The 26,979-nt window shown below is 54.4% G+C and overlaps 5 protein-coding genes across 5 annotated transcripts; 3 read left to right on the top strand and 2 right to left on the bottom strand.

The window, feature by feature from the left end:
- Positions 1-1,738: 1,738 nt before the first annotated feature.
- BDP55DRAFT_626969 (uncharacterized protein) lies at positions 1,739-6,559 on the top strand (the record flags this gene model as incomplete). The annotated part of the gene is made up of 3 exons (XM_060571693.1): positions 1,739-5,687; positions 5,739-5,968; positions 6,023-6,559. 3 exons carry the CDS (start codon positions 1,739-1,741, stop codon positions 6,557-6,559), a joined length of 4,716 nt encoding a protein of 1,571 aa, XP_060434989.1.
- Positions 6,560-7,255: 696 nt separating this feature from the next.
- BDP55DRAFT_260103 (GTP-binding protein RBG1) lies at positions 7,256-10,013 on the top strand. The gene is made up of 7 exons (XM_060566335.1): positions 7,256-7,572; positions 7,689-7,709; positions 8,002-8,284; positions 8,388-8,916; positions 9,111-9,219; positions 9,406-9,526; positions 9,720-10,013. The coding sequence occupies exons 1-7, from the start codon at positions 7,552-7,554 to the stop codon at positions 9,737-9,739; spliced, it is 1,104 nt and encodes a 367-aa protein (XP_060434990.1). The 5' UTR covers positions 7,256-7,551; the 3' UTR covers positions 9,740-10,013.
- Positions 10,014-13,740: 3,727 nt separating this feature from the next.
- On the bottom strand, positions 13,741-14,208 carry BDP55DRAFT_626972 (uncharacterized protein; the record flags this gene model as incomplete). Its single annotated transcript, XM_060571694.1, has 1 exon — positions 13,741-14,208. The coding sequence occupies one exon, from the start codon at positions 14,206-14,208 to the stop codon at positions 13,741-13,743; it is 468 nt and encodes a 155-aa protein (XP_060434991.1).
- A 7,573-nt stretch (positions 14,209-21,781) lies between these two features.
- BDP55DRAFT_260237 (uncharacterized protein) lies at positions 21,782-22,618 on the top strand. The gene has a single exon (XM_060566336.1). It carries the CDS (start codon positions 21,961-21,963, stop codon positions 22,519-22,521), a length of 561 nt encoding a protein of 186 aa, XP_060434992.1. The 5' UTR covers positions 21,782-21,960; the 3' UTR covers positions 22,522-22,618.
- Positions 22,619-22,900: 282 nt separating this feature from the next.
- On the bottom strand, positions 22,901-26,690 carry BDP55DRAFT_646602 (PXA domain-containing protein). The gene is made up of 3 exons (XM_060573718.1): positions 25,930-26,690; positions 25,071-25,872; positions 22,901-23,642 (listed from the first exon to the last, which is right to left on the bottom strand). The coding sequence occupies exons 1-3, from the start codon at positions 26,456-26,458 to the stop codon at positions 23,084-23,086; spliced, it is 1,890 nt and encodes a 629-aa protein (XP_060434993.1). The 5' UTR covers positions 26,459-26,690; the 3' UTR covers positions 22,901-23,083.
- Positions 26,691-26,979: the final 289 nt, after the last annotated feature.

The raw sequence follows: 26,979 nt of genomic DNA on the forward strand, positions 1-26,979 counted from the left end.
TCCGGCTGCAAAGCGGCATAAGAAGCCAAGGGTCAAACGGTTCTGCGTCGAGCTGGGAGGATCCAGGCAACCATGGGAGCGACGAGGATGGCAAGGTTGGGTGGAGAAGCAAGGACGGGAGCTGGATGGATGCGACGAGCAGGAATACCTACCTCAGTCCTTAAGGCTTGAGCGCGCCTGCCTTGTGCTTGTCAGACAGTCAGACACGTCAAACCAGAGGTCGCCAGTTGCCTTAAGCAGTCGAGGATGGGAGGTCTTGCACTAATAACAGGAGAAGGCAAGAACGGACGCCTGTTTAGAATACGCTAGGTCTGATCAGGAAACGGTAGATGGATTAGTCACAGGCAGCGTGTGACTGACGGTAAGGTGTCCGTTCTCAGTGGCAGTGGTACTATCCGCCACAGTAAGTGATTGGCTGGTCTGGGTCCCGCTTCATGAGCTTTCAGTTTTCAATGTCGCTCATGATTCGCTGTTTGAATTCAAGATGCGACGACCGGGGAGGGGGAAGAGGAGCCTGCTGCGACTCTGGAAGGGGGCTGGGATTGGCCGAGGTGAGGCCCCAGAGAATTTGGAGGCTTCGATACGTATCTTTCGAGTCGCACCAAGAACACGCACCGGGCAGGTTCGAGGTTTCCCACCAGCGAGGAGAAAGACAAGTTTTGGCATTTACAGAACTAGGTAGCAAACACAAAAAAAAACAAAAAAAACACCTTGGTCGTCTTGCATTGGAGACGTGGAAAATTTCCGTAGGCTGGCTGGTGTGTCCAGGGTCAGGTGGCCCAACGACAACGTGCAGCCGGTTGCTGCAGCTTGCGAAAGAGAAAGACGATGGCGTTGCTAGGTATCTCAATCTCACCCTATCTTTCTGAAGCAAGGTGGGTGCCGGGGCTAACGTCCAGGTTGAATCCTAGGTCGTTTGGTCTGCCACCCCAAGGAGACAGCGTGCTTGTCGACGATGGGTACTTGTAGATCCAGCAAAACTCTGCTGGGGTTCCAAGTAGCATTTTATCAAATTCGAGTACCTTACCTTACGTAGTGCCGACTGCTGGTGTGGCCACCTCAGTCGTCAGGCTGCCACTGGCAGTGCCGCTACCACCAGGTGCACACCTCTCACTTTGATAGCCTGCTGTGCGGCGTGTCTGCTTGCCTCAGGGCTGCGTGCCTGCTTGCCTGATGCCGGCTGCTGCTTCCTCTCTCTCTTTCTCCCGTCTCCCGTCTCCTTTGCTGCTTGTGGCTGTTCCGTGTCCCGTATTCTCGAGCAAGTCCCTTCCCCCCTGGTCGGGTCCAATCAAAGAGGTGGCGATCAGACTTTTTGACTCTGAAGACTCGCTCGCGGCCCCATTTCCACCTTTCAGCCAAATCGAAGCATCAAGCGTCACCAACAGACCCTTTTCCCACATTCTCTACCAACGCCCGCCTCCATCCATCCCGCACGCATTATTCTGTCCCGGCCAGGCGCTTTTTTAGTCGTTTTTGTGTCCCTTTCATCCTCGACGTGATCCGATATCCAATACGCAACTCTTTCCTCCCCGTCCGACACCCAAACGCCCAACGCCTTTCGCGCGCGCACCCCCCCGTGACTGACCTGGCCACTTTCTCTTAGGGGGGTTCATCTCGAGCGACCGAGAAATAGTCCACCGACTGCCATCAATTCAATCCGCCTCTCCAACCCTCTTTCTCGCGGCCGACCTCTGGCCAGGATGGTGCTGGCCAGCTTTTCGACCTCTAGATAAATGATATGGATGCGCAGAATGCTGCCGGGTCCGACAAGCCGAAGCCCGTCGCTGCGGCGGAGAAGCGACCGGGCAATCACCAACCTGACGAGTCTCAAGAGTCCAACAGCAAACCGACCAAGAACCTGGACGATTCCATCAAATCCCCGCTTCATCTGCCCAAAGACATCAAACCTAGCGTAATCGTATCCCGCGCCCCTCCTGTAGCCGACGACGCTCCTGTCGACCGAGACTCTGATGCCGAGACCATCGTACTGCCTGGTAAGGATGGCCACTCACCCTCCAAGGTGAGGAAGGTCAAGCACGAGGACCGCAGCGATGGAGAGCCCCCGGTTCTCCCAGTCCCCCTACTCCCCCGGAAAAATCGTGATGCGAGTGCTAGCAGAGACGGCGACAAGGAAAAGACGGCCAATCCTGCCCGTCTGTCCGAAACGGCCTCCTCACTCGGCTTGAAGAAGAAGCGCCTCCACGATCAATCCGCCAGGAGTAAAGATGGTTCCAGCGGCCTCAGCTCGGCTCCTGCGTCCCCTCCCCACCGCAGGCGTCGATCTGGTGGGCACTCCGATTCCGATACGGGTGCTGACCGTAGGAAATCCCCCAAGCTGTCCTTGAAAGACCGGGCAAAGTCCATCGATAGGATTCCCCACAAACGCAAAGCTTCCAGGGCAGACTCGGATGATGAGGCGGAAAATCGAAAGGTCCGAAGGCAACGAATCTCGGATAACAACAACACCATTGAAGCTCGAGCTCGTCTGCCCAAAGAACCAAAGTCTTCGTCTTCGTCTAGGAGAGAACACGACGGCCACTCAGGATCACGCACCAGATCCGTCTCTCCACACCACCCCCGTGCCCACAGGCGGAGCGTCTCGACCCAACTTCCCGCAAACTCGTCTAATGGCCTGAGCTACAAGAAGAAACGCCTACCTCCCCCGCTGCAATCTACAGACTATCACTCGGATGAATCCTCTGCCAGCGGCAGCCCTCATCCTCGGAGCTCCAAGCTGCGAAACCTCTCCACCCCCGCCACCGCTGAGTCAAACATGTCGCCGGCCAAGATTGCACCACACAAGAAACATCTCGACGCCCACGGCCAAACCTTCCTCGCCAGGGCATGTGCCCGAGGCGAATACGATCTGGCCAAGCAAAGACTAGGAGAGCGACCCGAGGATCTCAATGTGGCCGACTATGCTGGCAACACGCCACTTCAGATTGCTGCGATTAACGGATACGAGGACATCGTCAAGCTTCTCATTGACGCGGGCTGCAACCTGGATTGTGTCAACTATGACAAAGACACACCATTGTTAGACGCTGTCGACAACGGTCACTTGGGAGTGGTCAAGCTATTGCTGAATGCGGGGGTGAATCCAAGGAAAGCCAATCTGAGCGGAGAGGAGCCCTTGGATCGAGTCAGCGACGACTTGGATAATGCGGAAGATTTCCGAGCTGCATTGGCTGAAGCCAAGTCACGGCAAGGAGAACGCAGACGAACATCCGAAGACCATCACCCTACCGACCAGTTCGATAGCAGGTCATCTCATGGCCCAGACAGCCCACGACGGTCACCTGCGCCGTCTGCGTCCAATGCTAGCGGTCGGCGAGCCGGCACGGTCAGGGCAAACAAGACAAGCAATCATCTCTTGTACATGTCACTCGACGACAAGACGTTACGACAAGCCGCAGGAAAAGGCGACGAGGAGACTGTTACGCGAATCTTGCAGGTTAAGGACGGTTGCGATGACTCAGAAGCCATGGTTGCAGCTGCCCGTGGTGGGCACGAAGTCGTGATCCAACTGCTGCTGGCTCTTGGTGGAGCGAACCCAGATCCGGCACCTGTCTCGAGCATGCCACCCGAATTTGCCACACCGATGTTGGCGGCGATTGGCCAGGAAAATATCAAGGTCGTCAGACTACTCTTGGATCAAGGAAACTTTGATCCGACTCGCCGATTCAAAGGCGAGACCTACCACGAAATTGCCCGCCGTCGACAGGGAACGAACTGGAAAGATGAGGAGCACATGCTCAAGGAGTCTTACGATGCGTACAGGAAGTCACACCGTGACATCTCAAAGACGAAATCTCCTGGTAGACGCGAGCGGGAGAAGGAACGCGAGAGAGATCGCGACAGGGAGCAGGACCGTGAGATGAAGCGCCAAGGTCGAAACGAACTCAAGGACGAAGCACGTGCGCACAAGCGTAACCTCTCTAGCCCATCCCGTGACCCGGAGAAAAGGAAGAAACTTTCTTCTGGACGAACCATCACAAGTCCGAAGGAAAAACGCAGGGCAGATTCATTTCACGAAGATCAAATTTCACCGAAGCGTGGTCCCGGCAGGCCTCGTAAAGAAGATCGAGTACCTACGATCGCTGTGTCAGACCGAGAGGCCTCACCGGCTCTTTCACAGAAGCAAGCCGCCAAAGCAGCAAAACGGGCCGAGTCCGATGTTGCCGCAATGTCGTCTGAAGGGGAGGCTGCAAAGCCGCGCCGAAAGCTCGTATCCAAGGGGGAGCTCCGTGGCGAGAGGGAGAAGAACCGACGAGCGAGCATGGTATCCGCGACTTCATCACTGAAAGATCCTTCGAGCCCACGCGACCCAAAACTTGACGACCATTCCGAAAAGCCAAAGGGCGAGCCGTTGTCAGAGAAGTACCACGATCGCACGAAAGCTCTCAAGAGAGACGAGTCTCGGGATCGGCTCTCGGTATCTGGCGACAATTCGTCCAAGCGACATCGTTCTAGTGTCACGCCACCACATTCGAGCACGGGAGACAAGGACGAAGGCGAGGCACCTGTGAAGCGTAGGCGGCTCGACGTTGAAGGCAAGGAGCGACGGCCCAAATCGACTGCTTCACCCGACGATCCTCACAGGACACCTCGTGACGGCCCGCCTCGATCAAAGTCGAGCTTGAGAGACCATGATGACAGCGATCGGAGACCGACCAAACCCAAGGCTGATGCTGATGGCCACAGACGGGAATCCGGGAAATCAAGTAACAGTGACAAATCTAGCATCCACGTTAAATCTGAGGATTTTGACATCGAGATGCCGGATGCGTCGGATGTCAAGGACACAGTGGAAGCGGAACCACGCGTCAAGAAGGAGCGCGACGATGAGAAGCGACGCCTTGAGGAGAAGGAGAGACGAAGAGAAGAGAAGCGTCAAGAAGAGCGGAAGCGCCGTGAAGCTGAGGCCGAAGAAACCCGCAAAAAGGAGGAGGTTCGTCAACGCGAACGCGAGGTCGAAGAGAAGAAGCGAGAGGCCGAGCAGAAGAAACGCGAAGCTGAGCAGAAACAGCGTGAGCGTGAGGCTGAAGAGAAACGCCTAAAGGAGGAGGAAGAGGCCAGACAGCGTGAGGAGCAGGAACGCAAGCGCAAGGCCGAACTCGAAAAGAAACGCCAGGAGGAAGAAGAGCGGCAGCGGCGTGAGGCCGAAGAGAAGAAGCAACGCGAGCGCGAAGAAGAGGAACGAAGGCTCCGCGAGGAGGAGGAGAAGAAGCGGCGTGAAGAGGAAGAAATCAAGAGGAAGGAAGAGGAGGTCCGCAAGCAGCGAGAGGAAAAGGAGAGGCTCCGTAAGGAACGTATCGAGCGAGAAGCTGCCGAGGAGGCCAAGCGAGTTCGCGAGGAGGAGGAACGACAAGAGCGTGAGCGCAAGGAGCGACTTGAGCGCGAGGAGATGGAGCGCAAGCAAGCTGCTAAAGAGGCCGAGCAGCGTCGCATCCTTGAAGAGCAAGAACGCATGCGCGTGGCAAAATTGCCTCCTCTGTTGCGCTGGCTAGACGGTTGCCCGAACCCCAAAACCTCAGAATACGCGGCCAAGTTCAAGCATATGCAAGGCGTGCGGTTCGACACCATTCACCCACAAGCAAACGGCACGGCAGACGGCAGAGAACAATGGGTGCTAAACACTCATATCGCGCTACTCCTCGGAGAGAAGGACCTTTCCTTGTCAAAATGTAAGTGCTCGAATGATCTTTTCATGTTGCTCGTCGCTAACGGAAAATCAGATACGACTTGGGAACATGTCCCCGTGTCCGACGTCGCTAAAAAGGTCATCTGGAGACTTGAGTCGGATTGGTATGCCTTGCTCAAGGAGAACTTCTACGAGCTCGGAGCTGGCCTGCCAGATTATTACGGAGAAGGCGAGGATCCCTTCAGGATGAGCTTTTGCTTGAAGGAAAAGCTCCGTGGTGAGGCCCGTGAGAAGTTCCTGAAGATGGACATGTTCTTTGTCAAGGTACGTTTGAGATTTGCCCAATGACAATGGTGACTGGGCTGACTCGGGATGTAGGTGTCGGATTTGATGTCGATTGCCCCAGACGTTCCTCATCTCCGGGATCTCAAGATGAGCGTGGAGTATCGCGAAATCCCAGACAACGAAGGCCAACTCTACGGATGGCAAGTTCCGCAGAAGTGGAAACAAGATCCCGACGCTGATCGGTTCTTTGGATTCGCGCCAAGGAACAAATATTATGTCAACGGTGTCATGGTCGAAGAACAGATGCCTGGACTGTCTGCTACAAGCAGCACACCCTTTCCCGAGAAGCGGGCCCCTCGAAAGGGATTGCAACAGGTTTTCCCTGGCGACCCCGACTATGCCCGCGTATGCAAAGAACAAGGGCTTGATTTCCTTCTGAACGGCACAAAAACGCCGACGATGCCTAACGGCGGACATTTGTCGCCGCGCAGCCAGTCGAATGTCACAGAAGCAATGGCCGAGCCCGTCAATGATACCCAGCCGGCAGCCTCCGCTACTGCGCCAGTGTTGCCCGAACCGAGACTTGTTCCCAATGGCGTTAACGGCATATCAGCCCCAAGCACCAACTGAGTTGAGTTGGATCACAAGTAGATCAAACGAACCATTATTTAATATACACATGTACACATTCCTGCAGCAATCCCCGGCTCATTACGCCCCGAGTGCCGATGGAACACCCAGGGGGACCGCCTTTCACTGTCGAAGATGAACCCAGCGGCCTATCTCGCCTTTCGAATCTTAGGAAACAGAGACTCGCTTGGCTTCAGCATAGGTCTGGTGGATGCTAAAGGCCTTCTGATTACACCAGTTGGTGGTCAGCGACACAGTCGCCATATTGACGAATGAGAGTTTTATCAAGTAGAAGTCCAAGAAGCACAAGAATCAGTTCTTGTATGTGGTTAGTTGACGGACAACGGGAGAGAGGGCCACGACGAGTCTGGCTGGGAGCCGAGAATCAAGAGCCTGGAAGCCTGCAAGGCATTGCTGGTTGGAACGGAATATAGGGACAGGAAAGGCAGATAACGAAAACAACATATTCAAAATACTGTCTGTCAAGACCAAGATTCGCTTGTTGCGCATCGTACATCGCGATACAGAGTGCTGGCAGTCCTTACCTAAGATGTTGAAGACTTTTGACTGAATGATTCAGGTTTCTGACATCACTGCACTCGAAAATCCTTCCAGCCAATGATAGTAGCGTATATCCATCAAGCCCCGCTAGAAATTCATGTGCACCACCTTAGCCTTTTCGCACAAGGTGCCAGTGTCCCCGCCATTTCGCACCCCAAAACCCACCACCAGGTGCACAACCAGAATCACCAACTGCCAGAACCATCATTCCAAAGTTCGGGCAGCGAGACAGAGGTGGACGACGCAGAAAACCGACGACGAACGCTCTTTATTTGATACCCCCACCCAATACCTGCGAGCTACAGCACATTTTCTCTCAACTTCACCTCCCGCCCGCGCCTTGGACGTCGACGTCGCAATCGGAAAAGCTAGCCATCAATCGAACCCCTCTATACAGCACAGGAACGTCTTGAGGACGAAAAACCGCAATCATGGCGACCACAGTTGACAAGGTAATGTTTCTTGCGGAGGGTTTCACAGCCGAAACAATCGCATACCTTTCTTCTTCCCCCTTCCTCTGGTGCCTATTCGCGAGGAAAATAGTTTGACTAACTCTGTGTTCCTGTAGATCAAAGATATCGAGGCCGAAGTACGTGTTCAACCCCTCCTCCCCCTACACCTCCAGACCGATGGCAACCCTCTTCTTGCTCTATCTCGTAGTCTATGGGTGTCTTGACTTCGACGGCTGTCTCTGTCTGTGACCTGAACCGGGGAACATGCGTTGGTGATGTCGTCGACCGACGGACAGTCACTCCCGAGAAACCCAAACCCTCAATCCAACGACATGAGGAAACCCCCCCTCCACTCTCTACACAGACACTATACACGAATGCGACACACAATCAGAAGGCTGACGGAATGTTCTCCTCCTCCTCAAACAGATGGCCAAGACCCAAAAGAACAAGGCCACATCCTTCCACTTGGGTCAACTGAAAGCCAAGCTCGCCAAGCTCAAGCGCGAGCTCCTGACGCCCTCGGGCGGTGGCGGCGGCGGTGGTGCCGGCTTCGACGTTGCGCGTACGGGTGTCGCGAGTATCGGCTTCATCGGGTTCCCGTCCGTGGGAAAGAGTACCCTGATGAGCAAGTTGACGGGCCAGCACTCCGAGGCCGCGGCGTACGAGTTCACGACGTTGACGTCTGTGCCGGGTCAGGTCACTTATAATGGTACGTTTTTATAGAGATTGTGTGATTCGGGACAGTGAGGTGGCAAGAGAGGAGAAACGTGGAAAGAAAGGTCAAAATACTGATATTCATTTTCGTTGCTCAGGTGCGCCGCTGCAAATCATTGATTTGCCGGGTATTATTGAAGGAGCCAAGGACGGCCGCGGTCGTGGTCGGCAGGTCATCGCCGTCGCGAAGACGTGCCATCTCATCTTTATCGTCCTGGACGTCAACAAGCCCCTAACGGACAAGCGCGTCATCGAGACGGAACTCGAAGGCTTCGGCATCCGCATCAACAAGTCGCCGCCAAACATCACCTTCAAGAAGAAGGAAAAGGGCGGCCTCAACATCACGAGCACCGTGCCCCTCACCCACATTGACCACGACGAGATCAAGGCCGTCATGAACGAGTACCGCATCAACTCGGCCGACATTGCCATCCGCTGCGATGCCACCATCGACGACCTCATTGACATCCTCGAGGCGAGGAGCAGAAACTACATCCCCGTCATCTACGTCCTCAACAAGATTGACGCCATCAGTATCGAGGAGCTCGACTTGCTCTACCGTATCCCCAACGCCGTGCCGATCAGTTCAGAGCAGGGCTGGAACATTGACGAGCTGATGGAGGCAATGTAAGGATTTTCAAACTTTGCTTCTCTTCCCTCCCCCTTGCCTCATTTCCTTGTTAGCCGCGTCGGACCTTCGGCCGGTTCTCGTCTTCCGGAGCGACACGATCGTCGTTCACGACAAGGATCAACCCGTTACTCCTAAAATTGCCCTCACAAGAACCAGAGAGCTAACGTTTTTTATTTTCCTTGGCGTACAGGTGGGATAAGCTCCAGCTCGTCCGTGTTTATACGAAGCCAAAGGGCAAACTCCCAGATTACTCTCAGCCCGTCGTGCTCCGTTCAAATAGGTGCACGGTCGAAGATTTCGTGAGTAGCTGATCCTTCGCGTGACATTGCGCGTCGTCCCGAGCAAATCCCGCGTCGTAGGGTGAACCTTGTTTTTGGTCCGCGACAAGGAAGCGTGGAAATGGACGAGGTCGAGCGCACGCCGTTGCCGCTTGCTCTTGCTCTTGCTCGCTCTGTCTAAGCTAACCGATTCGTCCTTCCGTCTAGTGTAACCAAATCCACAGGAGTATTCTTGAACAGTTCAAGACCGCCATTGTGTACGGCAAGTCCGTAAAGCATCAGCCTCAGCGCGTCGGTCTATCTCACGAGCTATCCGACGAGGATATCGGTACGTTTTCATCTTCATGTCAAAGACCCCCCACAACCCTCAGTCCCCTCCCCTCGTCATCATTATCTCGAAACCTTCGTTTTCCACAGCGAGCTACTTCAAAAGAGGCCGGCGGGGAAAGGAAGCGCGCAGTCAAGTGAAGTTCGGTTAGGAAAAGCAAACAATGGCACTAACATCTCCATCTACTACGCAGTCACAATCGTCAAGCGCTGACGAACGCGGCGACAAGCTAAAACTCGGCGGCGCATGGCGGCCGTTTGTCGTCATGCTTCTCCCCCGCGCCGCCTCAAATGCCTTTGCCTGGCCCCAAGGAGAAACAAGCCCAGCCCAGCCCAGCCCAGCCAGCCCCAGACTCAAATCCGCCTTCGGGTTCCCGCGTCCGCAAACCCCCATTTTGGCCAAAGGAAAAACAATATCACAAGCCACTTGCCTCTTTTCTCCGCCATCTCTCCCCTCTCCCCATCCTTCCAGTCACACATCTGCCGCGATCTCACTCGAGTACCGATTCCATGGCATCGTGTGCAAACTCAAAAAGAATGCAAGCTACCCTACCTTCTTTCAAAGTGAACATTGGAACCAAAGAAACCGAACCGACCCAACTGGCGTCTTACGCGCGTAAGCTTTAGCCAAGGCCGGGAAACACAATGGCACTGTTCGGTTGCGACTCTCCTTTTTTTCCCCCAAGGAACAAGGCTGAGTGGGACACCGAGTGAATAAGTGTGGGTTTTGCTCCCTAGGTACGCTACTTTTCTTGCCGAGCATGGGATGTGGGAATGTATTGCCGCAAGCAGACATTCGTGGCGAGGGTAGAAGGGAGTTGAGGAGGTCCCCTTCGATGGCGGCGTCAGGGTATCTCCCTGCTCTATCTTTGTGTCTTTTTTTGCCGCCTAGATTCGATGGGGATTGGGAGGGATTGGGGGGGGAGATGATGACGGGGATCAAGGGCATTGTTGGTTTCCTCCAGGCCAGGCAAGCGTTTATATCATGCTACTTTGCAGTATAGAGGAGAGAGAGAGAGAGAGATGAAAAGGAAAGGGACAAAAAGGGGGTGGGAGTTCCGGCTTGCAACAAAAAAAGTGATTTGTCTTCAATCGAAACGGCTTCTTCTGGCAGAAGAGATACAAAGACAATGCTCGTCTACATCTTTTGATGTTCAATTCGGTTTTTCCCATCTGGGGTTAGGTATCCGTTGACGAGGAAAGACACGTTGTATATCATCCATTGTATGTGAATCATTGTGATGAATTTGGGTTGGATTGGATTGGGATGGACTGGTCCAGTTCGCGTTAGGGTCCCAGACTTCCACGGTAGTGAAGCCCGCTTCGCCGCCTATCCCATCCCCCATCATAATAGTTCAAGTATCCGTGGTTCTCTTAGGTCCTCGCCATGAAGCCGTCGGGCACTAAAAGCTGGCTGCCGGGCGGCGCGTGCCTGACAGGACAAGCCCGCCGTGCCGCCCAAAAAAAGGAAGGGCTCTCGTCGGTCTCCAATCCGTGTGGATATGGAGCATGGCTTCTTCTTGTTAGCCAGCCTCGCAAGCGGACGCGCGCCCGCGCGCGCAATACCACCATCGTCTTTCATCCACTTTCGCGTGGTCATCTTCAATAAGTGTCGTCGTCGAGGGGGGCGAAAAAAAAAGAGACCCGAGATAGACTGTCGTTGGAAAGGTGCCCCCATCCCCGCCTCGTCTACCCCACACGCGCCACCATCTGAAGTTCAGGCTGTAGCAGCAGCAGCAACCCAAGAGAAAAAAGTCACAAAGCCCAAATCGTGGGCGAACCTGCATAGCCGAGGGCCTCTTGTCCTGCGGCCGCAAATGCTTCCCAGGAGAAGCGTGGGTTGCATACGCGGTAGCGGTAGGTATTCCTCTTTCTGCAAGAAGGCTCAACGCATGTGTCCGTACCAAGCGTGTATCCCCTTGGCCAGCTTACACCACTTTGCTCCGCGCGCGAATGGGAAAAGAAGAGGAGGTGGGTGGAGGAAGAGACATAGAGAGAGGAACTAGAGGAATAGGTAGTGTGAATAAGACTATGCAGCTTCCGTGCAGACACACACACACACACACACACACACACACACACACACACATCTCTTCTTCTTCTTCTTCCTCTTCTTCCTCCTCCTCCTCCTCCTCCAATGCATGGGGTGACAGGCCGAGGAGGGGTGGGGGATGGCGGGTGTGTGGGAGGGCCAGACGGGGGACTCCCTGGATCGAGGGCAACGTCGGCGCTTAAAGCAGAGCTAAGACGACACCCTTCTCTGTTCTCCTACCATGCTGCTCTTCATAACTCCGCCTTTTCTTCTGCCCTCTCATCCCGCTGCTGCTGACGCTTGTCTCGAGACGGACTCGGCACTACTGGCGCAATGCACTTCACTGCAATTCCCCGACGAGAAACGTGCCCGGCGGCGGAATGACAGCAGCCACGGACCTGGTTTCTCTCAGTAGAACGAAAAATAAAAGAGTGGGGATGGAGAGCTTCACCACCAGTCAGATGCGAATCCTCCTCTTCCGCCTGCCTTTCACGAGGCTTGCTTTACCGCCCATGTCTCGTGGTCTCTTTACCTCCTCTTCCTCTCACAAGTCCCGGTTTTTGTTTGCTACTTCTTGGTGGGACGTGCTAGTTAATGGTGGGTCGGCCGTGGCCCTCGCAGCGAGCCGTGATCTCATCTCATCTTATCCTCGGAGGATGATGGGAGGAGCCTGGACGAGGGGTCCCGGGTCCGAGTCCGCGATATGCGAAGCAAGGAAAGGTCGATTGCGGAGTATGGTCGCAGTCGAAAGTAGTCCAGCGATCTTGGCCTTTCGTCTCGAGTTCGACTCGAGATTACTTGCGGGCAGATGAGTGTATCCGTACCGTACCTTGCATCAACTACAGATGAGGCGAACAGCGGGCGATAGGACACAGACCACGGGAGAACGGCTGCAGGGAAGGGTAAATAGGCGCAGGGGCAACACAGACGGCGGCGGCGGCGGATGCTGCGCTGCAATGTTGCTCGTGCTGCCCAGGTCCCCTGCTCGCTCCAAGGCGACATGAGTCGACCAGCCCGGTCAGTTCCAGCGGGTTTTGGGGAGGGCTCGGGAACAAGCAAGCTGCGCTCCACCCGAGCACTGACGCAGCTCTCATCTCCTCCCAGAACGCTGCTTCAAAGGGCAGAGTTGGTACTGAACGTCCCGCGCCTGCATACGTAGTAGTGTAGTACGGTAAGCATATTCCAAGAAGACCAGATGCAGCCTTGGGCGGGGGTAGTCTGCCGAAGGACCAGTCGCTGGAGCAGTCGTCGAGGAGGGCAATGGCCGGCTGGCATCCTGCCCATCATGTTAGTTGAGACATGAGAACGTGGATGCGGTCATTCCGTCCGCTGTGTCAAACACAAGTCCTCGTGTCTGGCTTAGTCCCCAAAGCCCGAGCTCCTCATGGCTTGAAACAATGGCTTGGTCGTGAATTCCTGCTATCTTGACAAGCGTAGGGCAGCTAAATGTGATTAGCCACGGCTGACAGCCACTGACGAGGCGAGCACCAGAACCTGAGATTCTTCCTCGTATCCGAAGGCTTCTGACATAAAGTTGGCGGGCAGACTGCTCACATAGTCATACTAGCATGGCTTCAATAGTGATCTCGTCAGCCTGGCTAAGACGCGTCAGTCATGAACTCATGGAAAACCCTTACCCTACCTAGCGGCGGGAAGATGCCAAGGGGACGATGGAGCAGATGGGTCTCCGAATCAGCCTTCTTTCCTGTTTAGTCTCTTCCCCGGCCCGCCCATCATCATTATGCATGTTGATTGCCCAACGTTGTCGTAAAATGAGAGCCTTCTCATGACTGATGCGAAGCTACTGTTAGAGCGATCAGATACTACTTCGGGTGAGGGTTGAGTCGGGGGTGCTTTGGTATCAATTCAGCCTGGCCCAGGATACCGTCGGCAGGGCCCGCTTGATATTGAGAACGGCGCACGTTGCGGGCCAACGCGGGTGGATGCTGTTCGACCCTGGATCCGAACCTGGATCATGCCCCAATCGTGGTCGTACCCTCCGGCCATGCTCTACTCTTCGTTGAAGTACTCGCTTTTGTGCGCCTTTGCGTCGAGGCTTGGCCAGACCATCCGTTTAAGCAAGCCTTTCAAAGATGGACCCACGGATGAGCAAGTCTTCGTACGCGACCATCTGACCAACTGGGAATCAGTCCGGGCCTCTCAATGGCCTTGCTAGGACCGCCTCATGCGAGAGAAATATTTTCCATCCAATGACCAGTGCGAAACTGGTGATGAATCCGGAATTTATGTCCAATGGGAATTCCGAAAACGATTTGAGCGCTGCCGTTGGTCGGCAATCCTCCCTCAACTCTTGGTTCCCTAGACCGAAATAGCGCTTGCGCTTGTCTTCTGACTGTCATATCAAGTCTTGTGACGGCTCCAAAGGTGACCATGAAGCTGGAGCTATCCAGAGAGTAAGGAAGTTGAGTGCCTCGCAAAAGTGGACCGGGTGTTGGCGAGTATGCCCTGCTCTTGACCCATTGGTTGCAAAATGAGTGTAAAGGTCCGTCCCATGATGAGCTAGCCAGATCTATCAAAACTGTATCGACTCGAATCTCCAACCGCATGACCGCGGCAGGCTCAGCTGGATGGGAGACGGGCCACAGGATGGACGGCATGGACCGACAATCTAACCGAATACAACAAGCCATGATTAAAACAGAGCATTACGTTCAGCGTTGGAAGAAGTAGGGGAGACGCCCATCGCGATCGCCTGTCCGTCCAACGAGGAGCGTTGGTGTTGAACGACGCTCCACGATGAGTGTGACGGTTGTGGATGCCAATTCCATGAGTGTTGAACTGCGCCGTGAGGAGTTCTTGTACCTTTTACAGAAAGCTATTGGGAACGGCCTTCGCGATGTCGTGGCGGGTGCGTCAGAGTGGTTCGGGTAGGTCTTAGTTCAACATCGGGCAGCAGCAAGGCTTGACAGACTGCCATTCACGTCGCATATCAAACTTGAAATTAGAGATCAAAGCGTTCGGCAGACCTTGGCTTGTTTGACGTCGGAGTTTTGGTGGGATTTGAACGCTCGCAAATGGTTTTGGAAGGAAATAGTTCGAAAGAATCGGACCAGACTGAAGAGGCCCCTGTGGTCGAATGCATTGATCGCCATAAACTGCCGCAGACGTTTATGCTGGCAACGCCCGGTTGACTTGATTTGAACAGACCGAGGCTGACAAAATGGCACGCTATTTTGATTCTTGCTGACAAGGACCTGAGGGTTGCTCGAAAGGCGATAGCAGTCCACGAGTGAACGACCGGATATCCGCAACAGGTTCTAGGTCTATCAAACCACACCCCCTCCCCAGATGGTCAATGGCCGCCATGTATCCGTACGAAGTACTTTGAACGGCTCCTAGAAGGGTGGGACGTCGGGGTCGCCCCCCTTCCCCCCCTTGACAACGCCAGACAGGGATGGGTCAGGTCGCCGGCGGGCCATTTCTCGTAGCATCAGTCGATCGCTTGACAGCTTGGACGGACCGGAGACAACCAAGTAGGCGTGTACGGCGTGGTAGGGTCGGGGCGATGTATCCGCGAGGCGTTTGCGAGTTGGGGGGACTAGATTTGGTGCGGCGTGCCGAGTTAGGCGCACATTGTATCGGTGAGAGAGAAGACTATCTATACAGCTCTGAGCTAGGCCGTGGTCGGAACAAGGCGCGATGGGAGATCCATGTGGCACGGAATGCGCCTCTTGGTGAAGTATTCACGCGGCGCTGTTCAGGTTCTTGGACTCGTATCCATGGAGGAATAGCGAGTCGAGGTTATAACGAAGTGTCGGTCAGGAATCAGGATGGGGATCCGTAGCGGGAGTGTCAGATGATGAGGCCGTTGAGTGGATGTGTTTCTGGCAGGTAGCTATCGAACGGATAGCTTGGTGGGAGCGGCTGTAGACGTGGAGGCAGACGGCCGAGCCGTCGAATAGAAGTGTAGCGTGCCGAGGGACTAAGGCAGCGGGAAGGTAAGAAAGTTGGAGCTCCGATCCAGTCAGGGTCTTTGAAGTGCAAATAAGGCTGTGACTGGCTCGTTGTCGATGCCCTGCGACGATGTCTGAGTAAGGTATCCATAGAAGATGCTTGTTAAAAACAAAATAAAAACTGGGAGGAGAAGAAGCCAGGCAAATATCCGTAAAGGCAAGGAGCTTCATGAGTCGCAATGAAGGAGCATTGGGCAGCGATGGTCCTATGGGAAGCAACCGACCTGGAAGCAAAAAAGACGACCCCTCATAAGCTGGCCGGGGGTATCATGGGAAGGTAAGAACGGGACGGGACCTTGGTGGTTTACCAATTTCTACTCCGTACCTACATAGTACTTCCTTTTTTTTTTTTTTTTTTTTTTTTTTTGCTCTCCGCCCAGGACAGGCAGGTCCCCAGTCAAGCAAGTCTTTTTGTCCATCTCTTGCCCTCCACTGTTTGAACTTTGAAGCTCGTTCATTCGGGGAAGGTACGGACCATGGCGGTAAAAAGTGGAGTCGGATACTTAAAGTGGGGTTCATCTTGAGGTTAAGAAAGTCTTCCTGGAGCAGTGGAGGTTGTCTCTTGATGCAGCTCGAGGTGGGAAGGAAGCAAGGATTACAGAGATCACAGTGCACTTGTTGCTCCTGCCCTTGAAGCCTTGAAGTGAGTGTGTTCCTTCCCTCCTCCTCCCTCCCCCTGCCCAGATATCCCTGCCCCGTGCGTCCTTAGGGCTTGTGGTGGAGCAGGGAATGGACGGGTGAACCAGTCAACGCTTGCCCGCCGGTCCACTGCCCAAGATGGGACGACGTTGTTTCCTTCCTTTCCTTTAGGCGTCCGTATCCGTCCATGTCGTTTCCTTCCATGCCGCCCGTTCATCTCAGGTCTGAGGTCTACCTACCCACTCCGTACCTCACGGCTACTCCAGAGCCCAAAGGACCAAGACTGAATCATCTGCGTGCTGAGGCAGGCACGGCAGACACCTTATCCAAGACCAGTACTCCGAGAAACATGGCACTGGTATGGAACCGAAGCGAGGAATGCAAGTACCGTTACATGTCAGTTACCTCGACTTGTTCTATGATCCATTACCATCAAGTACCTTCCATTCCTCTGGTTACTTTACGGAGCACTCTTGTTCCCTTGACACTGGACAGTACTTAGGTAAGCCACTCAGTCGATATTGGAACCGTGAGGAAATGCGTTACTGCCCAGCTTCCGGCAGCTACCTCAGCATACTTACTTAGCTTATCTTTCTTACCCTGGAGAACAGCTAGAGATAGAGACGGCTTCGTCTACGAATACCAGACTTAACACCTTTTTTAATTTGCTTCTACATGTCTCGTCTTCGCCTCGTCTCGTCTCGTCCTACTCACTTTTCACATCGGAATGATCCCTCCACCGGCCATCGCTGGCACTACGGAATACGGATACCTCAACGTTACAACTTACGCCTTGTCCCGGCAACATCCCCACGCAAGTCGCCGCACCGTTCATCTATATCCCCCTCTGTTCAATCTAACCCCTTGTCGGGGCAACACTCGCCAGTACCTACCGATACTTCGTACTCATCGCGGGAGAAGAGGGAAGGGGAGAGGAGAGGAACCTCCCGTCACACCATGTACGAATACTACGGCGAGCGAGCAAGGCAACGAACGCGCCTTTCTCGCCTACCTTAGGCCCCGTCCCCGACTAACCCGATCTCGCCCTCAGTCTCTCCTCTAGGCTCTCACACAAATATAGCCCGTCAAGGGTGCAAATGCTCCGTCCGTCTTTGGATCAAGACCTCTCGTCTCCTTCGTCCCTTCTCCGACCACTACTCCGTACGAAGACTCCAGTGAGCATGTTACCTAGTACGTGTGTGTGTGCGTGTCGTGTGGGTGGTAATCTCAGCGCAAAGCAGGTCCTGATGTCAGCTAATTGGCGCGCGATTCTTCCGTTTCTCTGCCCCGACTCGGCTTTTCCTGATTATTGAGCACCCAAGCAACCGTTTTCTGTAACATCTCGTTTTCCACCTTTTCTTTTTTTTCTTCCCATCCGTCGGCTCCAGACTCCAACTTGTCTGCCATTGTATTTCCTGGGTGATACAAATTCGGCTTTTCCTACAGAATCTCCCCAATCCGCACCATCGGGCCATCCATCCCATCTGCTGTCATCATCTCGCAGGAGACCGACATACTCAGCTCCACAACCCAGGGGCCAAGGACATGGCCAGTTTCGACTCTCAAGAGGGAAGCATTTCTTGCCCCGAATGGCTAGTAGCCGTTCGCCTACCAGCCAGCGTTGGGGGAATAATAAGACATCAGCAAAGTCGAGGCGAGCCGCGAGGCCAGGTCTAGACGAGGCGCTATAGGACGAGACGAGACGAGACGAGACGGAAGCAAATCAGCATCCCAACTAGTGTCTGTGTGTGGCTTGTCCCATTCCCGTCGACAGCGTTTTCCATATGGTCCGTCGTTTCTTCCCATGCGGCAACGGAGACAAACTGAGCCAGTGGCTTCTTCTAGCTCCTCCTCAATACCCTAGCCGTGGCGGTTGTCAGTGGTCTAGACATGAATTCTAGGCCGACTATGATGTCTTCATTGATGAAAACACTCACACCATCACACAAGATACGCAACCTCGTCAATGTCAACAATCAATCCCCCAGATGCCTGGAACTCAGTTTTACGGCATTTGCCTCGTCCCTTTTTTTCTTTCTTTCTCTCTTGCTCTTGTTAAGTCCCGCCGGTTGCAAAGGGTCTCGTTACTGCCCTCGCGGAAACCATTCTCCATTCTGCTCTGTCTCATTCCCTGCCAATATCATGATGCTTCATGCATAAGACTGTGCTGTACTCGAGTCCTGACGTCGCACCTTTGCGGCTTTACCATTCTTTTAGGCCTATCACAATTGGTCTCGTTGCCGGGCGCTTTCTTCTGACAGGCAAGTTGCATTTGCATTCTCATTCCTGTCTTGAGTAACGCATCGCTCATCAACCAGACTTTCACCTGGCCGACGTTGCGCGTGTCTACTTTCTTCCTCCGTCGTCTCTCAACGACTACCTAGTGACGACGCGGTTCTGGTACATAGAGAAGTCCATCTTATCCTTCGCAAGGGCTGGTCTACTACCACACACCCCGAGGGGCCGAGTCGAGACCCCGGCTCTACTTAGATTCAATCATACCCACCACACCCCCAGGAGAAGACGAGACACACACCCCAGACCCTTGCCGGTAGTGTACTTACATGGGAAGCATCCGCCGTTCTACATATGTACACTGCGGCCCACCGCCGCCCACACAACCTTCATCCTTCCGTGCGCCTGATAGTATTACTATCTTGTCAAGCCCGCCTACCCCAACCTCGACCTGCTGCTAGCTTTGTCCTTCAAGCCTTGCCTCGTGCGTCGCGGCGTCTGATTCTTGCAGCATTCCGCTGTCTGATTCCCTCCTTCTGAGTGGCCCGATTCGACTTTCCGGTCCTGTCAGGCTCGTTCGCCATCACCCTCAACTGGCCGACCGAATAGACAGACAAGCCTTCTCCCCGGGAGCAGCACTCTTTCAACAGTCGATCATCCCTCTTTCCTCCCATCCTAAGTTTATTGTTGCGAGGCGTGTCATCGTCAGAAATTGGCCAACTCGTCAAAGGCTGGTATAACACCTTCGTCCCGGTTAATCTAGGTGATTTCAAACCGCGATACGGTTAGGAAACCCCCTAGAACAGACTCAGTGGACTAGTCGAGGGTTCCTGATACGGCAAAGGACCAACCTGGTGGTTGCCGCGACAAGAAACGACTGTTGGTGTTGCACCCGCAGTTTAAGCACGCAGTCCTCAAACTCCAACTCCAGAACCCGCACGCCAGACCGGCACTTCTCGTTTAAGAAACCCACGGAGAGACATACGGCTAGCTGGTCAGTCCAACTCGTGGACGACCTTGCCCCCGACACCTCTCTGCAGCCTGCAACGCACTTGCATCGAGTCACCCTGAGAGGCCCAGGGCTTCTTGACCTACAAAGCAGACCGCCTGCACGGCGTGCCTTCAGGAACCAATTGGCCACCTCTGTCATGCATGGTGTCTTCTGTTCTTGAAGCCAAACCCACCAACATCTGTCGGGACCAGCAATCCCCACCCTTGGCCCGAGTGTCATCCCATCAGTCAAGGCGAAGCCGTCGGCGCGACCCCCTCCTCGCAATCACCAACCTGGAACCTGGACTTTACGACAACAGGCCAGACAGACAGTCTCGTTTTGAGCATTGCCGAGTTGAAATCTTGGGATCGAACGCACGTCTAATAGTTATATAAGCAATGAACAGCTCCATCGTGGGGACTGCCACCATGGACCAAGACAACCACCTAACCCAGGACGAAGACACCCATATGGGTCACAACCACACAGCCTTTGGCGCCGAGAGTTGGGGAGACATGAGCCCATACGGCCATCAGAACAGCATGTCGGATTTTGGAGGCTTCGCTTTCCTGCCAGCAGTCACCCATGGATTGCCGTCTGAATCAATCGGCAGAATGCCTCCTCCGCCAGCTCCTGTGCAGCCGATGCAGTCTCATCAACAACAATCTCATGCCCAGCTACCGATGCTCATGATCCCCTCTCAGCCAACGTGGCCCAGCATGTTGACCAATCCCAACAGCTATTCGGCACCTCCCTTAGGAATGGCACCCGTCGTCGCCCCAGCCCCTTCAAGGCCTACACGGCTGACAAATGGCCCGCAGCCGCAACAGCGAAGGGTCTTGACCGACGACGACCGGAAGAAAATGTGTCAGTATGCTGCTGAGCACCCCAATGTGAAGCAGACGGATATCGGTGCCATGTTTGGTGTTGAACGAAGGTGGGTCTAAGCATGAGCAAGAAGAGTGCGTTGAAGTTCTAACCTTGACATCTCAGCACCGTATCCAAAGTTCTACGCAACAAGGAGAAGTACCTGAACCCAGAGGCGGACAGGAGTCAGTCTCCCGCTGGCAGGCGGCACACCAAGGGGAAGTTCCCGGACATTGATCGGGCCGTTGCGGCATGGGTCAGGAGACAGCAACAAGCCGGGTTAACACCCAGCGACGACGAGATTCTCGATCAAGCAAAGCACTTCTCTCGGACCACCAACGGCGGACCTGAAGCCAGCCAGATGAAATCTATCAACACTACTTGGTTGGAGAGATTCAAGCAGAGGAACATTCTGGTATCAGGAAAGCTCTTGCGAAGAGCATCGGAAACGAACATCACAGACCACGCGAAACTATCTGGTTCTCCATCTCTTGGGGCATCTGGCATCTCACCGGCGTCGCCGACTGGACATCCATCTCCACTCTCGGCCGACAGGAGTGATGAGGACGCTGTCCACGGTCTCGGCTTCGTTGGATATGGTGATGGCGGCGCCTACAAGCACACAAACTCGCAAAGCGCTACGTCCCTCAATAGCGCGTTGACCGACGCAGGGAATTCGTCCTTCTCGGGAAGCGCGATGAGTCCCACGGCTACATTTACGTTCTCCCCTGACCCCAACGCTGGCCAATTTCTCCCCAACGATACATCTCGCCAACTGCATGGAGGGGTCGCTTCAAACTTCCAGAGACCAAGGAGCCAAACGTTTCCCACTCTCGACCTGGAGTATATGAACCAGGCCGCATCAACAGAGCCCATGACTCCCAAGTATCACCCGGCGTCCACAGCACCTTCTTCTGCATTGGAATCACCGATTCATGAAATGGCAGCACCCCACTTTGGCTTAGACACTGCCATTACTTCGTCGCCGCACCTGCACCACAGTAGTAGCAACAGTAGCATGGCTGGCCGATCAGCCACAACTCCAGCTGGGTCATCCCCGACATCACCGACACAAGAGGATGCCCGAAAGGCTGCAGACACTTTGCTGAGTTACATCCAAAGCACCAATGGAGGTGCCTTGTTGGACCAAACGGAGTATGTGGTGATGGTCAGGTTGACGGAGAAATTGCGCCTACAACAGCATCAGCTTGCGAAATCCGGAGCACCCCAGTCGCTAGGCATTTTGGACCGTATACCCGAAGGAGACACCGAAATGACACCGCAACACGTTCACTCGATGTCGCTGGGGATCAAATCCGAGCCCGTCGTAACTCAATGAACACCCGGCTCGACGCTTCAACAAATTACTTTGCAAAGCAAAGCCCTATCAGATCGCGTACAATTCTCCTTTTTCAGCAAGAATGTTCTTCGTCATTCTTCAAGGCGTTTGTTTGTTTGTTTGCTTTGATTCTGGACTGGATTTGGAAACAGGCCATCCCCCGCACGGTATGCGCGGGCATCTACAACAGGACAACAACCATTATTTTGGTCACGCCGATCTCTAGACCCGACGAGAGTTCTGCAAAGAGCACATCCACCTCGCCGGGACCGGATTTTCGATTTTTGGAAAAACAAAACCTACTTCACAATGGCGATACCTATCATGGGGAATACAAAACCCCAGGAATACACGGTCAATGTCTCACGACAGCCCCTTGGCTTCTCTCGATTGGACCTTGAGGCTTCAGACTCTGCGACAACAATCTCAGACGCTTGTGTGTTCCCACCACCGGTTCATAGTCTCACGACATTTGGAAATAGGGGTCAGTAATTATAACTTATCAATACAGGACCGGGGTGGACACTGGCTAGAGACGACGGCGCGGAGACTTTTTCTCTACTACTTGGAACAACAGCATCATTATCATCCTCCCACTCGAAACTTCAGTCGAGACATTCATATACCCCATTCTTATCAACGCTCACGCTCCCCTCGAGGGAAGACCTTTCCGCTCACGCGAAACACCGCAAAATTCCCCACGCGCCACATCGATTCAAGCCTGGTTTTCTATAGCCATCTTTTCCTTATTCTATTTTTGTTTCGCTTCATGTCCATTTCTCTTCATAGCTTCCCCGAGCGCGAAATTTTCAATCATTCCACCATTTCAGTACTGTATTATCCTAGTCTTCTCTTTCACACTCTCTGCATCTGTGAGGCAACAAGGATAGGAAGTAAGGGACGGTTTCCGGTTGGTTGATGGCCGGTCAGCCAGGCACGGTATCTACAAGGGACGGTTGTCACGGAAAGGGGGTGGGGGGCAAGGCTATGGGCCACGCGCGGGTTATCGTAATTGATCAACGAGCTGGTAACGAAGCAAGGCAAGCGATCGAGAAGAGACGCAGGGCAGAGAGAGGGAGGTTCAAGGAACGATGGGCCAAAGGCACGATGCAACATGTCTAGCCCCGGCCAGAGGGTTTGCGTGGAAAAAACCGAGAAAAAAAGGGCGGCCCCTTTTGCATTTGATTTCCTAGGGATATGCCCCTTTTTTTTTCCTTCATTCTCTCCCCTCTTCAACCCCTCCCGACCCGTCTGCGAATATACGAACACTCAAACTCAATTGCCTTTTGCCTCCTCATCAAGAATGCGCGCGTGACTATTTCATCTTGTGCACAATATGCGAATTCTCATGGGAAACATCGCTTGGAAATATGTACCAGGCCTCTTATTCCCATCATATGAAATGAAAAAATACGTTTCTCGGGCTAACAAGGGTATCTTAAACACACAGAAAGGCATAGGACTCGTTCATGATAAATCCGTCACAGGCTAAGACGCTCTTCCCAAAGCTCGACGACGCCCTTCTCCGCCAGCTCCGGCATCAACCTCACCAAGATCAGCTCCAGTATGCTGTACACGAGGTGCTTGTTGCAGTACTCGTCGGAAAAGATGTCCAGTATGCCCTCTTCGATCTCGGACAGCATTCGCTGCTGATCCTCGTCTTCGTCCTCTTTGCTGCCATTACCTACATCATTAGTTTCGTCACCGTTATGAGCTCCATCCTTGCTCGGAACACCGGCCTCGCTCTCGCTCATAGACGCAGTAGCGTCAGCACCAGGCTTCGACTCCGGTCCGGACCGCCACCGGAAGCCAAGCCCTCGCCCGCCTAGATACAGACCAGCCAACCAGGGCGGGATTTGGGCCAGCATGGCGCTAGCGCACCTGCGGCGCAAGGCACGCAGGTCCTCGTCGGATGATGGGGCCACCAAGGTCGAGACGCCGGGGGCGTTGTTGGGAAAGAGAGCGGCGCGGATGGAGCGGAGGACGGTTGGCAGGTATGCGGCGTCGAGGAGGCGTTGGTGAATGGTGTGCGAAATGAGCCTGTATTTCGACGCGGCAAGCGCTCTATGTCAGCTTTCTTCCCGGGTATGCTTCCGACTCGGACAGTCACGACGGTCAAGTGTGTGGGGGGTTGCAGGGGCTTTTGTGTGAACCGACAAAGGGAAGCAACGATCTGCGGGAGGGGAAGTGAGAGAAGGGGGGTATGTCAGAAAAGGAATGGGGACGGCTAGGCAAAAGTAACACGAGGGTGAGAACAGGGATATCAGAGCGCCCCCCGATGACGAGATTGCGATTGATGTTGTTGTCTTTGTTTGATCAACCGTAGAGATGGCTCAATGGCTTCCTGGATTGACGAGCTGGTGAATCTGTAATCTGAGACCGTTTACTGGCGATGTAGGCAGTCTGAAAGGCTCGAACGTAGTCCTGGAGTTGAAGGCGTATGAATGATATTGGTCTCAATATTGAGGTACGTTGCCTTCGTTTGCGGCCCACGGTGGTGTGTAGGAGCAACCCATCCACTATGCAGAAACCCAGAAATGCCAGCCGGCTTACAGCTTAGCTCCCAAGCTCGAGTCCGGCCAAGCTTCGCATCGAGCCATGGAGGGCAGGCAATTAGCCGCTGGGCGGGGGGCTGCCAGCCCGTTTTTCGGGACGGATTGAGTGACTGCCCATGGCCTGGACCGTTCCGACCTGATTGTTTGCATCGGCTGGCGGTCAGGAACGGAAGCTTGCGATCAGCCCCAGCATGACCTCAGGTAGGGTAGATCGTGGAAGGGGCGGCTGCTTCGGTAGGGTTTGAGTCCCAACATGCGCGGCCACTTTCACCACCGACCTCATAGCGGGGCGTCAAGAAGCGAGAAAGACTGACAGCTTTCCGTGGGTGACCAAACGTCGTATTTCCGTAGGCGTGCGCTGGGCAAAGGAGATGACGGTGATGGAAATGACCCCCTGTAAAGTGATGCTCACTGTTGGACTTGGGCGCGTAAATGAGGCTTGCCGGTGGATGGAAGCGCAGCCCCGCGAGGGCCTATCAAGCAAATCGGAGGCGAGTAACGTTGACACCGGCTGCGATTGGTCGGAAGCCACGAGGTCCTTGGGATGTAACCGCATGTTTCGAGGAACCGGGGGAACGAGGTCAAGTCAGGGTTGGTTCGCAGAATGGGCCGGGTGTGAGTGTCACACAGCATATTTCGGCTTTTTCGCGCAGTCCTGCAAGAGACTCAACCCCCATCTCTGCGTGCACCCCAAGGTGTGTTCCCATAGCCCGTATCAACTCATCGACAAGTCCATCCACAATGCAGCCCACTAGACTGTCGTGGGAAGAGCCATCCCGTCCTACTCACTCGCCTGACGGGACGCTACTGATTGCTCACTGGAGCTGGTTGAGATCCAGTGACTTGAACCTCATGCGGTGTGACGTGAGATTGGTAGAGAATGAGAGGGAGAAACAAAGTGATGGTTGCCTACCTGTCCATGGCTCCATTGAGACCAGCAACACGTCCTGGGCCGCTCATTGCGCCGAGCTGGAAAAGTGACATTATTCCACTCAACCAAGGCATGCGGGAGTCCATTTCGATCAAATCTGCTACGCAACTCCACAGCTTAAAGGCAGCAATCGGCGTTTTGACAGGCTGCACTTCATTCGAGCTAGCTGTGTGATTCAGCGTCTTTGAATGCGATATTTGACCAGTCACTTGGTCCTTTTCATTCAGCTCGCCGTCAGACCTTGGTGGCAGGGATGAAGACATTGCGAGAGTGATGACGAGGAAGCGGATAGTTGTGAAAGCGAGGAATGACCATTGCACGAGCGACCAGAATGCGCCCTGGACGGACCAACTGCGACGAGCAGGCCTGGGGAGCGCGGATGTTGATCCGCCTTGCAACGCCTCCGCCACTCCCTCTTCGATAGGCTCTGATGCTTTCCTGTCGAGAACTCTAGTGAGAATAATGAGGATTTCGTAAATGAGCCATGGCTGCGAAATTCGATTGGCGAGGACGTTGCCAATGATGAGCTCGGAGAAGATTTGGCCAACCAGGGAGGTCAGGCAGCCGTTTTCGAGGTCCTCGGTTGGTAGGAGAACAGCCAGAACACCCTGTACCAACAGCTGACGATAAAGCGACTCATTCTCTTGCTGGCCTGCAATAGATAAGGGGTCTTCGGGGCGAGGTATGGGCGTCAAAGGAGCCAAGGAGAATAGCGAGTGATAGACTTCTCGTGGGTCTATTTCGGTTGGAGATCGAGACACAGGATCATGCGCCGCGCGGTAGGCTATGGAGTGGACGTCAGTGAAAGAATGGCCTAAGAGCTTGCGTGCCTGAGACCCACCAAGGATATGTCTGTCCAGTAAGTCAGGCAGCTCGTCAAATAAGAGGCTTTCAAGGTCGACCTTTCGCAGTCTCTGTTCTAGAGCCCTCGTGCAATGGGCGATTATTTGGACGATTTCGTCCACAAAGGTGTCATCGGGAGTGATCTTGCTATACCACACCTGTACGTATTCCCTCAATATCACAGATATGAGTGCGTAAAGCTGGAGATCGACATCGTTTCGGCTGGTCAGGGGCGGTAGCAGTTCCTCGATCGGGGACGGGGTTGCTCTCCCCCTTTCGGCCAGGTGCTTGGAGTACAGGATACGGCGGATGAAGGCGGCGGTCGCTTTGTCGGAAAGGTAGTCTGTAGAGGTAGGTCGAGCGGATCGGCGAGCGGAAGGATTGGTCTGTAGCGGAGGGCGGGTTCGTTCGGCGCCGGGAGTAGCCAAAGGTGTAGAAACGGCCGCGGCCGGGTCGTTCAAGAAGCTGACAGTCGCGGGGGCTTTCGGTCGCGGCGTCGGAGCGCGAGGGGTAGCGACAGCTGCCATGGCCGTCTATCGTTGGCGCGACCGCACTCTCATGGTACGAAGCACGGAAGTCGGGCGCGTGTGTCCTTTTGGCGGCGATAGTCAAGAGTCGAGAATGAGCTGTCGTCAAGTTTGACTTGCAGCCAGCAAGATTTCGGACGACGCTGATCTGTGAGGTGGTTGAGTGACGGCGGGCGGAAACTGGGGACCTGCCCCCCGGTGCTGGTCGGTTACAAGGAAGGGCTTGTCTCCCGGTACAGGTGCGTTTAGCGGCTCAACGGCGGTGGCCCTGTGCGCTGCAGCCCGCTAGGACCCCCAGGGCGAGCGCCTTACATAAGGTACCTTGCCTCAGGTCCCTTCCATTTAGGAGGCACCTGCCGGAGTGGCCCGCATCTGCAGAGGACAACCCGGCACTTGCCCCGGCCACCGGACCCGGCCTGCCGGAACACTTGACAACGCATGCGCTTGTCTTACCTTGCTAATGCGAGTCAGACTGCCTTACCTTTGGCGCAAGGTTGGCACAACAGAGTACGTCTAGATTT

This window comes from Colletotrichum godetiae (genome assembly GCF_030913485.1).
Source record: "Colletotrichum godetiae strain CBS 193.32 chromosome Unknown BDP55scaffold_4, whole genome shotgun sequence".
Classification (NCBI taxonomy): domain Eukaryota; kingdom Fungi; phylum Ascomycota; class Sordariomycetes; order Glomerellales; family Glomerellaceae; genus Colletotrichum; species Colletotrichum godetiae.

Bases quoted from the DNA above. Each gene is read 5' to 3' on its own strand.
- BDP55DRAFT_646602 (XM_060573718.1), bottom strand. From the start codon at position 26,458: ATGGCAGCTGTCGCTACCCCTCGCGCTCCGACGCCGCGACCGAAAGCC. The intron at 25,873-25,929 runs GTGGGTCTCAGG...TCCACTCCATAG, and splicing joins ACTGGACAGACATATCCTTG to CCTACCGCGCGGCGCATGAT. The intron at 23,643-25,070 runs GTAGGCAACCAT...GTCGAAATACAG, and splicing joins CTCAATGGAGCCATGGACAG to GCTCATTTCGCACACCATTC.
- BDP55DRAFT_260103 (XM_060566335.1), top strand. From the start codon at position 7,552: ATGGCGACCACAGTTGACAAG. The intron at 7,573-7,688 runs GTAATGTTTCTT...GTGTTCCTGTAG, and splicing joins TGGCGACCACAGTTGACAAG to ATCAAAGATATCGAGGCCGA. The intron at 7,710-8,001 runs GTACGTGTTCAA...CTCCTCAAACAG, and splicing joins TCAAAGATATCGAGGCCGAA to ATGGCCAAGACCCAAAAGAA.
- BDP55DRAFT_260237 (XM_060566336.1), top strand. From the start codon at position 21,961: ATGTCTCACGACAGCCCCTTGGCTTCTCTCGATTGGACCTTGAGGCTT.